Below are 13,635 nucleotides of genomic sequence, written 5' to 3'. Positions count from 1 at the left end.
GGAGACTGAAAACTTTGCTAAAAGGTAATTATTGGGGTAACTGGGGTAACTTGGGAATTTGAGGTGTCTGGGTCAGAGTTATGTAGAAGCTCTTGTTGAGACGTTTTCAACTCTCATGGGCAGCAACTGCGTGTCCGAGCATGTGGTTTCCTTGGAGAGGTGGGCATTTCCTCAGACTTGTCTATCGTCTTCCTCGGTTTCCGGAAAGGGGCTTTCACACAAGGTTCGGTTGGCAGTGAGCCTATGAAGTGCTGGTCGGTCTCACTTGGGGGCAAATCCCGACTCCTGGCCTGGACCTTATTACCCACTGACTTCAGGGGTGTGCTGTTCCCTCTCAATGACTCTCCCAGCCATCATTGTCCCTACAGGCTTTGTTCTAGCCCTTAGAGTGAAACAAAAATAATATCAACCTACTAAGGAGCTTATAACCTATGCAGAAGTACATAGCATGACCCACGAGGCAAGGAATAGATGAAGGAAAAATCTTATATTAGAAAAGGTCTCAAATCAATGATCTCAGCCTTTACCTTAAACTAGAAAAAGAACAGCACATTAAACCCACAATAAGCAGGAGAAAGGAAATAGTAAGGTCAATGTGGACATTCATTAAATCAGAAAAGAAAATAGATGAGTCCAACATGATTCTTTACTGAGATCAACACAATGGACAAATCGGCAAGAGTGAGAAGTCACACACCATCAGCATCAGGGAGGACAGGCGACACTACTACAGACGCGACAGACGTTAAAGGACAGGGGAAGATTAGGAACTACCTCATGCCAATGAATTTGACACTTCAGATTAAATGAACCAATTCCTTGAAAAACACAAACTACCAAGTCACTCAAGAAGAAAGCGGCATCCTGAATAGGATTTGTGGTCGAAAAATCTTTCTAGAAAGAAAATTTCAGGCGCAGATGGCTTCACTGGGCGGCCGACCAACCAGTCAATGAAGAAATGCCAGTTTCACCAAGTCCTCCCGAAAACGGAAGAAGAGGGAACGCTTCCCCAATCCTTCTGAGGCCAGTACTACCCCGATAAGAAAACCAGGGCTTTTTTTTTTTTTTTAAGATTTTATTTATTTATTTGAGAGAGAGAGACAGTGAGAGAGAGCATGAGCGAGGAGAAGGTCAGAGGGAGAAGCAGACTCCCCATGGAGCTGGGAGCCCGATGCGGGACTCGATCCCGGGACTCCGGGATCATGACCCGAGCCAAAGGCAGTCGTCCAACCAACTGAGCCACCCAGGCGTCCCGAAAACCAGGGCTTTATATGAAAACTGCAGACCAGGATGCAAAAATTCCAAACAAAATGTTAGCAAACCGAGTACAACAACGTATTAAAATGTAAGCATTCTCCCGACCAGACGGAGGTTGCTCCGGAAACACAGGCTGCTCTAACCTTAGAAAGTCCATGAAAGTAATTTATGACGTGACTCTTCCAGCGACAGGAGCTCTCTCCCCCAGGGTCTGGCCGGCCGGGGACCGGGGTCACACCGGTGATTCCCGGCCTCGGTCCGCGCGCCTGCCCCGCCCCGCCCCGCCCCCCCCGCGGCCCCGCCCCCGCTGTGGCTGGGCTCCGGGACCACAATGCCCAGGGCCTCGGCGTGGCCCCGCCTCCGCACGCCGACCCCGCCCCGCGCGCACAGTCGGCAGCCTCTGATTGGCGGCAGCGGCTTCCGCTCCCCTGATGGGCGGGTTCTCGGCGCCGGCGGCGGCGTGGGTGATCCCGAGGCACCGGCAGGCATGGGGGAGGCCCGGACTCGCACCGGAGCGTCGGCTGATGGGCTAGCTCCCGCAGGGTCGCCGATGCCGGAGGCCGGCGTGGAGGCGGAGGTGGCGAAGCTGCTGCCCTTCCTGGCGCCCGCGGCGCGGGCGGACCTGCAGGCGGAGGCGGTGCGGCACGTGCTGGCGCTGACCGGCTCCGGGCCCGGTCGGACGCTGCTGGCCGGCCAGGCGGCGCTGCTGCGGGCGCTGGTCGACCTGGCGGAGGCCGCGGCCCCGGCCCCGGCCCGCGACGCCGCTCGTGCGCTCGTCAACCTGGCTGCCGAGCCCGGCCTACACGGTCCGCTCCTGGAGGCCGAGCCCGCGCTGCCTGCCCGCCTCCTGGGCCGCGCGTTGGACCCAGAGTGGCCCTGGGCCGAGGAGGCGGCCGCCGTGCTGGCCAACCTCAGCCGCGAGCCGGCGCCGTGTGACGCGCTGATGGCCGCGCTGGCGGCTGAGGAGCCGGGAGGGCCAGGCCTGGAGCGGCTGGTGCACGCGCTGTGCACGCCCGACTACAACCCCCGGGCGCCCCTGCATTACTTGGGGCCGGTGCTCTCCAACCTCAGCCAGGGTCCCGCGGCGCGGGCGTTCCTGCTGGACCGCGAGAGGTGAAGCCCGGGGCGCCCGCGGGGAGGGGGTGCGAGTGAACGGGAACGGCACTGAGTGATCCCTCCCCCCAGGTGCGTGGTCCAGCGGCTGCTGCCCCTTGCCCAATTCCCAGACTCCTCGGTGCGCAGGGGCGGGGTGGTGGGGACTCTCCGAAACTGCTGCTTCGAGCATCGTGAGTGGTGATGGGGGTGGAGGGGTTGTGGTTGGGGGGTGGGCTGGGGCAAAGAGACCACTTTGGACCCCTCCCCCCCCAGACTGGCTCCCATTTCTGTCTTCCCCTCAGGACACCACGAGTGGTTGCTTGGGCCCCAGGTGGACATTCTCCCCTTCTTGCTGCTGCCCTTGGCTGGGCCTGAAGACTTCTCTGAGGAGGAGATGGAGCGTGAGTGGCTTTGGTGGAGCCTCAGGGGTGGCTGGGCAGTGGGGGGAGGCCCCTAGGGGTTAGGTAGGTGCACAGATCAGGACCCTTCTTGAAACCTTCCAGCGGGGAGATGCTGAGCACAGACGGGACTGACAAAGGCAGGGTCCAGCTGCGCAGTGCAGGCAGCAGCAACCCCCACACCCACCTCTAGGGCTGCCAGTGGACCTGCAGTACCTGCCCCCAGACAAGCAGCGGGAGCCCGATGCTGACATCCGCAAGATGCTGGTGGAGGCCGTCATGCTGGTGAGCAGGGGTCCTGTGCCAGTGCCACCCCCCAGTATCCCCACGCCTCAGCCTCTGTGTGCCCTCTGCCCTGTTGCAGCTGACAGCCACGGCCGCTGGACGCCAGCAGGTGAGGCGCCAGGGAGCCTACCTGATCCTGCGTGAGCTACACAGCTGGGAGCCGGAGCCCGACGTGCAGGGGGCTTGTGAGAAACTCATTCAGGTGGGCGCAGCGTGTGTGGAGAACAGTCACGGATGTGGGGGGGGGGCGGCCAGCTGCTCACCTCCCTCCCCTGCCGGCAGGTGCTCATTGGGGATGAGCCAGAGCCGGGCATGGAAAACCTGCTGGAGGTACAGGTGCCTGAGGACGTGGAGAGGCGGCTGCAGCAGCTGGACCACCAGGAGCGGGAGCAGCACACCCGGGGGCAGCCAGAGGAGCCGGCCCCGGAACCACAAGCAGAGGGGGCTACACCCACCTGAGGCCCTGGCTCCCCACCCCCAGCTCCAGGCCCACCTTGGCCAGCCCATCCGTCCAGGCCTTCCAGACCAGGCCTTCCTGCAGGCTTCCGGGTCTCCTTGCTCAGAGCGCTATTCCCTGCTGAAAGGTGTAGGTACACTTACGCTCAGGGTGGGGCGTCTGGGACGAATGTGCGGTAAATGTGGGGGGTCAGGGCGCTTCATGCCCCGTTGCTTCCTGCAACACAGGTTGTTCAGACCAGTGCTGGTCAGACGGAGCTAGTCAGGCTCTGTGACTCTCAGGCACTTCCAGGAGACGGCCGCGGGGGCTGGGCAGAAACCAGTACAAGCCTGAACAACCCCTGAGGGCACTACAGAGGTCTGGGCATCCAGGTGTAAGCAAGGCCTTTTGCTGCCAGTCCCACCCCGCACCTTCCATTCTGGGTCCTTAGCTAGCCCTGCCTGAGATCCAGCCTCAGAGGACTGACATCTTGAGACTGTCACCAGCTGCAGCCTGTCCTGGGATCTCCTAAGGCTGCAGCCCCTGGTTTGTCCTTGGAGCACTTGCTGGGTGCTGTCTGCCTCCTCTCCACCATCCTGCTCCGCCTGTGCTTGGAGACTGCCCTCAGCCCCCTGCTAGTTTGTCCAGCCCAGAACTGATGTGACAAGCTACGTCTGCATTAACTACGCTCTAGCCGTGGTCAGTTTCCTTGACTTGCACGGCCCCTTGCCTCCCCGGTGCACCTTTAGCCTCGCTCTTTGCCGAGCCTTTTTCCTTAGCACCCTCTGTCTCCTTGGAGCCCCACTGGGTCCAAGAAACTTGTTTTCCCCCAGCTCCTTGTGTGGGCTTCTGTGTTCTGCAGCTGCCAAGCCTGGTAGGCTGTCCACATGGCCCTCCCCGTGCCCTGCTCCCTCCCTGCCACCATCTCCGGGGTAGGACTCCTTTGCACTCTGGCACAGGAGTGCAGCCTGACGCCCTGAGTGTTCCAGCACCCTCTCTCCATGTGCCCTCAGTCCTGTCACTGCCTCCAGAGCTGGAGGTCCACTTCAGTTCCTCCCATCGAGCCTGGGTGCATCACGGAAACAAGGGGTCTCTTTCCTCTCTGGTACCCTCTGTATTTTTCTCCTCCTCCCGATTAAATCTGTGATGTGGAGGCGTGTGGACTCGTGTTCTCCCCCGCTGGGGAGCGCTACTGGCTTCCCCGTGGCTGGCTGCCCCTTCCTGCACTGACACGCCAGCGTCTTCTCCGTAAAATAAATGCTTTATCTGGCCTCGCCTGGGCCTACCCATCCTGGGGTGCCCAGGCAGTGCTCAGGCGTGGTCCTGACGGCAAACGTGGAGCTCAGGGATAGTGGCTACCCGGAGGCGCCCACCCCCAGGCTGGCTACCACCATGCTCCGGAGCTCCCGCTGGGCAGATCCTGCACCTCTTCTTGGGACTCCCTCTGGGGGCTCAGGCGTCAGGCCAGAAGCATTCCTGCGGTGAGTCCCCCCGTGCTGGGAGCGCCGGAGCTGCAGGAGTGGCCTTGGACGCTCTGAGTCTCTGCCAGGCTCCGTGGGATGCAGGGTTGCGGGCAGCTGTGGCTTGGCTGGCTTCACTGCAACCGACAGCCGAGGGGAATCAAGGGGCGCTGAGCGGCAGAGCCCCCGCCCGCCCCGCTGGGGCCCCGCCCACCTGGCGACGAGCGGAGCGTGGTGCAGAAGAGCGCATGCGCGGCGGGCAGCATCCAGCAGTGGGCGGCCACCTGTTGCAGGTCCAGGCGTGCGCGCGGCCTTAGCTGTAGCAGGCCCCGGATCAGGTCCTGGCACTCTGTGGGCAAGGGCTCGCAGCTGTGGCCTCCCGCTGCCCACTCTCTTGCCCGTGCCCATGACTGTTAGCAGTGCTGGGCAGTTTGGAGGACGTATCCCGTGCAGTCACCCGAGCGCGCGCAGAGAGTCCGTGCTTCTCCAATCAGGAGATGGAGGCACCGAGAGGGAAGGAGGTGTGCCCTGGGCCGGTGCAGAGCTCAGAGCCCCGGGACCGTTGCTTGCCAGACGAGGAGACTGAGTCTGCCACCCCCAGCCCCGCAGCCCTCTCACCTCTGTGCTGCCGTCCATTTACCAGCCTGGACTGGGGGTGGGAAGCCAGCTCAGCCCCCAAGCCCCCGCCACTCCCCTCACTAGGCATAATGACCCGTCTCTGGACCCAGCCTCCCCCTAGGATTTCATCTGAGAGAGAGCATGAGCAGGAGGAGGGGCAGCGGGAGCAGCACGCCTCCGACTGAGCAGGGAGCCCAATGCGGGTCTCAATCCCAGGACCCCAGGAACGTGACCTGAGCCAAAGGCAGACGCCACAGCGAGGGAGCCCCCAGGCGCCCCTGGACCCAGATGTCTCTTGCCAGGACTTGGGAGGGACCCGTGCTCTGGCTCACCTGGGGACACGCCTGGCCTGAAGGCGGGGCCTTGGCGCATGAGGTGCAGCACGCGGCGTGGCCGATGCTCCTTGAAGGGCAGCTTCCCAGACACCATGGCATAGAGGATGATACCCCTGGGGACACGGGCAGCTCAGGGCCTGCACCCCTCCTGCCCTCCCACGGTCCTGCCTGTGCCAGGGGGCCACTCACAGGCTCCACAGGTCCGCCTGCTCCCCATTGTACTTCTTGCTCATGAGGATCTCGGGGGCCGCGTAAGCCACAGAGCCGCAGAAGGTGCTCAGCAGTGAGTCCTTGAGGCCCGAGCGGTTGGCGAAGCCAAAGTCTGTGGGGACGTGTGGTGCGGGGGTGGGGGGCGGGCAGGAGGGGAAGGGACGTTGGGCTCAGGAGAGGGGGCTGTGGGGCAGACACAGAGAGGGTGCGTGTCCGAAGCACAGGTGGGGGCCAGCGTGGGGCTTGGCCCCCTGGGGGGGTCAAAGGTCAAGGTAGGTTGGGGTCAAGTCTGAAGCTGGCGGGCCGCCCACTCTTGGTTTCGGCTCGGGTCACGATCTCAGGGTCCTGGGATGGAGCCCAGGGTCTGCATCCGGCTTCACGCTCAGCCCAGAGCCTGCTTCAGGATTCGCCCTCTCCCTCTGGCCCTCCTCTCTCTCTTTCTCTCAAATAAATAAACGGGTCTTTCAAAACACAAAAATTGAAAAAGCCTGAAGCAGTCGAGGGTAGAGGCTGGAGTCCTGGCCGGGACAGCGGCTGAGCGTGGGTGGGCCTCCCGGAGGAGCTGGAGGCTGGGGCCGTGAGTCAGGGTAGGTTAGGGCAGGGGTGGGGCCGGGCCACAGGCTCACCGGTCAGCTTTAGGAGGCCCTGGTCGTCCAGCAGGATGTTCTCACACTTGAGATCCCTGCGTAGGGAAGGGGAAGCAGGGCTGGTCCTGGGCTCGTTGGGCCTTTCCATGCAGGGAGTCGGGGAGACAGGTGGTGAGGGCACCCCCTCACCTGTGCACGATGCCAGAGCTGTGGCAGTGGGCCACGGCACTGACCAGCTGCCAGAACAGCCCACGGGCCTCCTCCTCTTCCAGCCCTGGGTGGCAGCGGTGGCCCGACATGGCGTTGATGTGCTCCAGCAAGTCCCCGCGGGCCGCCAACTCCAGCACCAAGTAGGAGCGCTGGCTGTTGTGGTAGGTCTCATAGAGCTGCACCTGCCAGAACCCGTCCCCAGCCTGCCATCACCTAAGGAGGGCTTGTCCGGGGCACTGGAGCAGGGGCTCAGGATGGGGCTGGGCCCCAAGCATCAGGGTCCCTGGTGGGAAAGGGGGTGTTCCTGGGCAGGGTGGGCACGGGCCGTGTTGGGGTCTCTGCCTACCACGTTCAGGTGCTTGTAGGTAGCGTTGAGGGATGATATCTCACGAGGCAGGAACTTCTCGGAGAACTCCACGGGGGCCTTAGCCGTGGAGATGATCTTGATAGCCACCTGCAGGGGCGGAGGGTGGCCCTTGTGTGTAGGCCACAGCCCCTGAACGGGGACAGGAACAGGCCCCATGTCCTTGGTGCACACTGCTGAGCTTGACTGGGGCGAGGCTGGGAAGCAGAATCCCTGGAGGTCTAGAGAGACCTTCCCCTTCCCTCCTGGCTCTGATATGCTCCAGGGGTTCTGGAGCTGGGAGTGGCCAGCTTGCAGGTCCTTGGGAGGACACCAGAGCAGGAGGGAGCTGGCACAGCAGGGAGGTGCCTCAGTGGGGCCTGGGGCCTGGGGACCGCTGGGGCTGGCCTGCCGTCTGCACCCATGGGAGGAGATGGGCCTGCCTCACCATGGCATGGTGCTTGCCTCGCAGGTCGGAGGCCAGCTTGGGGTTGTGCCGCATGCGCTCCTGTGTGGCGTAGGCCAGGTAGACTTTGGAGAAGGCCCCAGAGCCAATCTTCCTGGAAGACAGCAGGTAGCCATTGTCCCTACATTCGCGTACCTGCTCCATGAAGTTTTGTTGGTCCAGCTTTCGCTGGGCACTACCCTTCATGGAGGGCGGGGTGCCACGGGAGGGGGCGAGGCCTTGGGTGGGAGGAGCAGGGGGCGGGGCAGAGGCCTGACCCGGATTAGAAGGGCAACAAACAGGGCGGGAGGAGGCCCTGGGCCCCTCAAGGCTGCACCCCTGTTTCTGAAGTCTTTCTGGGACTGGGGCAGAGGCAGGGGAGTGACCAGGGCTGAGAGCTTGGAGTGGGAAGCGAACGTAGCCGTGGACTAGTGTGGGTCGAGGCAGGCTCTGGGAAAGCAGGGGCAGATTCCAGAACGGAGGTTCTAGAGCTGCTTTTGCATTGTGCCCTCAAAGAGGGGTGTTCTGTCCCCCAGGGCCTGCCTTCTCTGAGAACATCTTGCTGGAACTATCCTCATCCTGCATGGGGCCCGCTCCTTGTGGGGTGAGAATCCCCCAGGCAGCGTGAGGCCTGGCTAGTCACAAAAGACCCTTCAAGAAGTGTGTGGGGAGGGTGGGCGAGGGAAGGTAGGCAGGGATTCTAAGCATACAAAGAAGGGGAAAGGAAACCCAGCGTGCGCTGGTGCGCGCCCCTCTTCCTTTGCGAGTGTAGTGTGGAGGCCGCCAGGTCCGCTGACCCTGGCCTTGCCCCCAGAGCTCTCCTCAGACTTGACGGCCCATCTCCAAGGCAAGCAAGGGTCTCCGGTCTGGGCTCTAGGAGAGGAAAGCCAACACGACCCCTGACTTCTGGCCTGCAGAGCCTTCTGGGGGCACTGTTGCCACAGGGAGTAGCCGACGACGTTAATGAGCATCTACCATGTGGCCGGCGCAGTGCTAAGCCGCTCGGAGTGGCCACACCGCCTCAGTCCCTGCCTCCCGGCTGCGGACCACATCTGACACAGCCATCCCACGTAAGGCGTTCTCATCCAGGATCACAAACCACAGCCAAGTTCTACGGGCGAGAATTTGGCCCATCGAGGTGCACAGATGTGGTCTCTCCGCTCCGAGCTAGCCGGCTTGGTGGCTGCCTGGCTGCTGTCATGCAGGTGCCCTGGGAGGGCCTGGCTCTTGGCGGAGAACTGTGACTGTCTGTGGCCCTGGCTTGTTCCTGCGGGGATCTGCAGTGGTCATGGTGTGCCTGTGGCCGTGAAGGCCTGGGAATGGTCTGGTAGGACAGATATGTTCTCCTAGCCCTGCTGGGCGAGAGGGGGGTGAGCTGCTTTAGAGCAAGGTTTGTGTCATGTGTTCCCTTGCTCACCCACTGTCCTTGCTAGTCAAACTGCCTGGGAGATAGAAAATATGGACAGACTTTCTGCGTTGCTGATGTGCAGGTTGGGTTAGAGAAACCTCTGGATTTCAAGCAGAGGGGTTATTACTCAGGTGTTAGGGGGCTGCACAGTGAAAGGGAAGATGGTGTGCGTCCGGCCAGAGGTGTGTGTGCCTCCGCACTGCTGCTGGCGAGCCGGGGAACCGTGTTGGCTGTCACCTTCCTAGCTCCCACCAGTGCCAGAACAGAACAGGAAGCCACTGAGAATCGTGTGGAGACACGCGGGACCTAGAACGGTCACCGGTTCTGCGCACCCTCCCTTTGCAGAGTCTTTCATGCCCTCCTCCTTCACTGCACTCTCGGTCACCCACCCATTATGAGATGCATTGAGCCCCATCATGTGCGGGGCTTGGTGCCGAGCACTTGGAAGCAAATCACACACATGGGCCTTTCTCTCCTAGAGCTCACAGACAGGAGACGGGCATCAATAGTGTAATAAAATGACAGCTGTGATGTTTGGTGGAGCAGTTTGTACCCTTGGGGAGTGAAGTCTGGCTAAGGCTGGGGATGGGACAGAGCCAGCAGGGCTGCTGCGCACTGGCCATGTCCAGAGGCAGGGCTTGGGGCAGGAAAGTGAATCCTTCAGATGGGACCTTTGAAAAGGCCTGCCTCCTGCCCTAGCAGCTTCTGCATGCTGTGTGAGGGGCTTGGGGGGTGGTTGGGGCTCTTCCCAAGGGACCAGGCCCCATCTGCAGAGCATCTCACCATCAGCCTTCTGCCCTGTCTTCTGGGCTCCATCCCTGCAACAGAAAAAGGGCTGAACCCCTTCCCTCTTGGGGATGGGAATGTCCCTCCCTGCACTGTGCAGCTTCCACCCTGCCCCAGTGTGTGCCCAGGGCCGCACGCTGCACCCTCAGGCCATCAGCCACAGCTCGCTGCAAGGTAAAGAGGCGGGCTAGGCCTGGACGCAAGGCTGCCAACCACTTCCTTCTCAGAGGGCCCTTCTCGCTTCCTGAGCTGCGGCGATGCCCGCCTTTTTCTCCGTCTGCAAACGTGCCCAGATGACTTCAGCCTGTGAGGCTGTGCCCGAGCCGTGCCTTGTGCAGATCGCAGCCCCCCGCCCGCAGCTTCCCTCGGAGTCCGATCCTCCTCCGTCCCCCGGCGGCGCCACCTCGCAGCGCTTCGCGTGTCTTAATGTTGCGGGTTCCGCGCCCTCTGCAGCGCCCCGGCTCATCCCGACCCCCGGTCGGCCCACGGAACTCGTCTCTGCTCGCTCGGGGGTCGGCGGCCGCAGGGTCTCCGGGGGTTGGCCGGGAGCGCCGCGTGTGCGTTCCTGCGTGAGCGGTAGCGGAGCGGGAGAAGGCCCGCGTGTGTCCAGGTCGGGCCCACCTGGCGTGGGTCCCTGGACAGGCGCGTGTTTGTGAGGGGCCTGGCTCTGAGCGCAGTGGCGCGCCGAGCCCGCGAGGCCGATGCGCTCCTGCCGTGCGGCGCGGGGTCCGCGCGCCCGCTTCCCCGCCAGGTCAGTGTCGGAGGCGGACAAGAGCAGAGAGGCGGAGAGGGCCGGGCGCCGCGCGGGAAAGTGGGACGTGCACGCCCCGCGCCTGCGCACTGACCGGCCGCGTTCCTTACGGCCAGCGGGGAGGCCGCGCTCGCGCGCAACGGTCGGCAGTCGAGGTATCCAGACGGCCGCGGGGCGGGGCCGAGCGTGAGGCGGAGTTTGCGCACTCCCGCTCGCGGGGGCCCCGAGGGCGGGGTGGAGAGAGGGAACGCGAGAGAGGGACGCGTCTCCGGCCAATGAGCGCGGAGATGGCCTGGGGGCGGGGCCGGGCTGCCGCGCGCCGAGCCGCGGTTGGCGGAGGGGGCGGGGGCGGGCGCGGCGTGCGACCCCGCCCACCACTCCGGGCCGGGCCGGCTGGGAGGGCGGCGCCCGGGCCGGGGCGGCATCTCCTCAGGTAAAGCGGCGCCCGGGGACCGGCGGCGCTCGCTCGGAGAGGCGGGCCTCGGGGGAGCCGCGGCCGGAGAGCCCGGGGTCCGCGCCGTCGGCCGGGGCCTCGTGGGAAGCCGAGTCGGGAGGCGCCTCCCCAAGGTCAGCGGGCGAGCGCGAGGAGGGTCCTGGGCGTCGCGGGGCCGAGCCCGCCCCTTGGCCGGGGCCCAGGTGCGCCCGGCGCGGCCGAGGAGCCGGCGCCGCAGCCCGGAAGAGGCCCGGGAGCCGGCCGCGCCCCTTCTGCCCCACGCCGGCGCGCGGTGCGGGGGCCTGGGGCGCGCCCCGGGCACGGCGGACTGTCCTCTAGGGGAAGCAGAGCCTGAACTCGGAGAGGCCCCTTCCCGTTTGCCCGCGGGCGTCGGGGGAGGCGGTCGGGCGCAGGGACTGCTGGGCGCGGCGGCCAGGTCGTGAGCCGGCAGGTCAGGGTGAGGGCCGGGTGGTGCTGGGCCAGGCCGGAGGCCCGGGTGTCGCGGCTCCGGCTTCCGCAGCGCCAGCGCAGCTGCAGTGCAGCGCCAGGGCCGGAGGACAGGGCTCCGTTCCCGACCGCGCGCTTGCGGACCTTCCGCTTGGCCGGCCCGGTGGAGGGGGGCGCGGGGCTGGCCGGCTCGAGAGCCGTGAAGTGAGCCAGAGGGGTGGGGAGGGGGCAGCGGGTCTGGTGGCGGAACCAGAGGACTGGCCTTGCCTGGGGACCTGGCTGCAGTGGCTGGCTGGTGCGGGGAGCAGGTGGGGTTGGGGTTGGGGCGGAGGCCGGCGCTGCGGGCACAGTCCTGGAGGCAGGGACCACTTCTGGAGGGGATGGTGCGGGGGGGGGGGGGGTGGAGAAGAAGGTCCGGTGTGGGGAGGGAGACGGAGGAGCAGGACGGGTGATGCTGGTTCCTGACCCACCGCTGAGTGCGGATGATGCAGGAAAAGAGGCAGGTGTGCTGGGGGCCAGGGAGAGGTCGGGTGAAGATGGCGAGGTGAGCGCTGGAGCTGTTGGGTTTGAGGGGTCCAGGTGGAGATACCCAGCGGGCACTGGGCCCTGGGAGACCCATGTGGGAATTGTCAGTTGTGGGACACTCCCGCAGTGCCTTGATGGTGGCGCGGCTGCATCTCACGCCTGTAGTTGGGGCGCCCAAGGGTCTGGGGATGCTGCTGTCAGCAGGGTCTTTACTTCCAGGCCTCAGGCTGTTGGGGTTCAAGTGAGCAGGTGTCTCTGGTCTCTCTGTGGTGTCGGAGTGGAATGACCTGAGTTGAGCTCCCTGGGTTACCTTGAAACCAATATTCAGGCTGCCCTGCCTCGCTGGGACCTGCGTCTCGCTGTTTCTCACTGCCCAGGGCTGGTTGCTGCCTCCCGAGGGACAGCAGTAGATCAGAGGTGGAAACTGGGGGGCTCATGCCTGCCTGCGCTCCCCGCTAGTGCCATGTGCAGACACGGTGTCTGCACTGAGGCCAGGGTCCGCTGAGCCCAGGTAAGCAGTCTGGTCGCGGCGAGCGTGTGACCAGCCGCTGCAGACCTCGTGCGCCTCTTCCGTGGGCTGAGTCATTCCGTGTCCTGGAGGTAGGTCCCAGAAAGCCTCTGTGGCTCTTGTGGGCGCCTGGCCAGTGCTCAGGGCATACTGGCCCCGGAGTTACGAGAACTGGGATTTCTTCACTGAGCTGGAGGGCCACGTGGCTCTGGGGGTTTCCGTGTGAACCCAGTGACGCAACTTGGGACAGCTTGGGTTGAGAAATAGTGTTCCCGAGGAACGATGAGCAATGGACTGTTGAATTGCTTTCCCCAGATCCTCAGCCCAGATTCTTGTGGGTGACTCTGGAAGTGGATTCTTCTCTGGCTCCGGTGCCGGAAGAGAGGGTCCTGGGGCCTGCTGCAGGGCTGGGTCATTCCCGTGACCCCACACGGTGGCCTGACCCTCAGACAGGCACGTGGCTTCCTCTGGGCAGTGGTGTCCGTGACCTCCTCGCCTCCCATGCCTCCTCCTGACCCACCTTGGGCTTGGAGCAGTTGGCCCAGCACCTCTGTTAGCCTCTGCCATGTCACTTGGCAGCCATGATACACGTGGGTGTCCTTCAAGCCAAGGGCTTGGACTCCGCGGGCTCAGATGGCGCCTGGTCGGCTTCCTAGATGTGGTGGAACGCCTGTCCAGGTGAATGAGGAGGAAGCTGCTGCTTCACTCGGCTGCAGGGAGGGAGGCCCTCCTCGACCGTGCTTTGACCTGTGCTGGTCTGTGCCACAGCACGGGCGGAGAGTGGAGCCTGGGGGAGCCGGTCCTGGGCGAGTCCTGCTGTGCCGGTAACGAGCCACTAACAAGCAGTGGGTTCCTCTCCAACCTGCTGGGCTCTGTGTGCTAGACCAGACGGAGCCTCTGAGGCGCTGGCCGGGCAGTCCGTGCTCGGCACGCTCTTCCTGCGAGATGCAGGGCGCCTTCGGGGCCCAGACCCTTCCTTGTCCCTGCACCCTCTTCCCCCACGGGGCGTTTGTCCTGGTTTGCCTCCAGCGACCTGCTCACGTTGGCTTGTCTCCGCAGAGAGCAGTCTGTGCTGTCTCAGCGTGTCCCGCGTCACAC

The 13,635-nt window shown here is 64.0% G+C and overlaps 3 protein-coding genes across 6 annotated transcripts in view; 2 read left to right on the top strand and 1 right to left on the bottom strand.

Annotated features, from left to right (window-relative positions):
• The first annotated feature begins 1,739 nt into the window (after positions 1 to 1,739).
• On the top strand, positions 1,740 to 4,624 carry HGH1 (HGH1 homolog). The gene is made up of 6 exons (XM_044244776.1): positions 1,740 to 2,370; positions 2,443 to 2,543; positions 2,655 to 2,753; positions 2,944 to 3,035; positions 3,115 to 3,237; positions 3,318 to 4,624. Exons 1-6 carry the CDS (start codon positions 1,745 to 1,747, stop codon positions 3,492 to 3,494), a joined length of 1,218 nt encoding a protein of 405 aa, XP_044100711.1. The 5' UTR covers positions 1,740 to 1,744; the 3' UTR covers positions 3,495 to 4,624.
• A 202-nt stretch (positions 4,625 to 4,826) lies between these two features.
• On the bottom strand, positions 4,827 to 7,886 carry LOC122905280 (testis-specific serine/threonine-protein kinase 5-like). Its single transcript, XM_044246948.1, has 8 exons — positions 7,683 to 7,886; positions 7,238 to 7,345; positions 6,871 to 7,073; positions 6,721 to 6,776; positions 6,074 to 6,206; positions 5,882 to 5,997; positions 5,146 to 5,280; positions 4,827 to 5,068 (listed from the first exon to the last, which is right to left on the bottom strand). Exons 1-8 carry the CDS (start codon positions 7,884 to 7,886, stop codon positions 4,827 to 4,829), a joined length of 1,197 nt encoding a protein of 398 aa, XP_044102883.1.
• A 3,198-nt stretch (positions 7,887 to 11,084) lies between these two features.
• Positions 11,085 to 13,635, top strand: part of MROH1 (maestro heat like repeat family member 1) — a 60,968-nt gene continuing 58,417 nt past the window's right edge. For all 4 annotated transcript variants that reach the window (XM_044244773.1, XM_044244771.1, XM_044244774.1 and 1 more), the window contains exon 1: positions 11,085 to 11,191. The gene's annotated coding sequence lies outside the window, so the exon portion shown is untranslated. The remainder of the gene's footprint in view (positions 11,192 to 13,635) is intronic.

This window comes from Neovison vison, chromosome 4 (assembly GCF_020171115.1).
Source record: "Neovison vison isolate M4711 chromosome 4, ASM_NN_V1, whole genome shotgun sequence".
NCBI classification, from domain to species: domain Eukaryota; kingdom Metazoa; phylum Chordata; class Mammalia; order Carnivora; family Mustelidae; genus Neogale; species Neogale vison.
This window is presented reverse-complemented; position numbering and strand designations above follow the sequence as displayed.

Bases quoted from the DNA above. Each gene is read 5' to 3' on its own strand.
- HGH1 (XM_044244776.1), top strand. From the start codon at position 1,745: ATGGGGGAGGCCCGGACTCGCACCGGAGCGTCGGCTGATGGGCTAGCT. The intron at 2,371-2,442 runs GTGAAGCCCGGG...CCCTCCCCCCAG, and splicing joins TTCCTGCTGGACCGCGAGAG to GTGCGTGGTCCAGCGGCTGC. The intron at 3,036-3,114 runs GTGAGCAGGGGT...GCCCTGTTGCAG, and splicing joins TGGTGGAGGCCGTCATGCTG to CTGACAGCCACGGCCGCTGG.
- LOC122905280 (XM_044246948.1), bottom strand. From the start codon at position 7,886: ATGAAGGGTAGTGCCCAGCGAAAGCTGGACCAACAAAACTTCATGGAG. The intron at 7,346-7,682 runs GTGAGGCAGGCC...CCGCCCCTGCAG, and splicing joins GAGGCAAGCACCATGCCATG to GTGGCTATCAAGATCATCTC. The intron at 5,281-5,881 runs GTGAGCCAGAGC...CCTTGCCCACAG, and splicing joins CAGGCCAGGCGTGTCCCCAG to AGTGCCAGGACCTGATCCGG.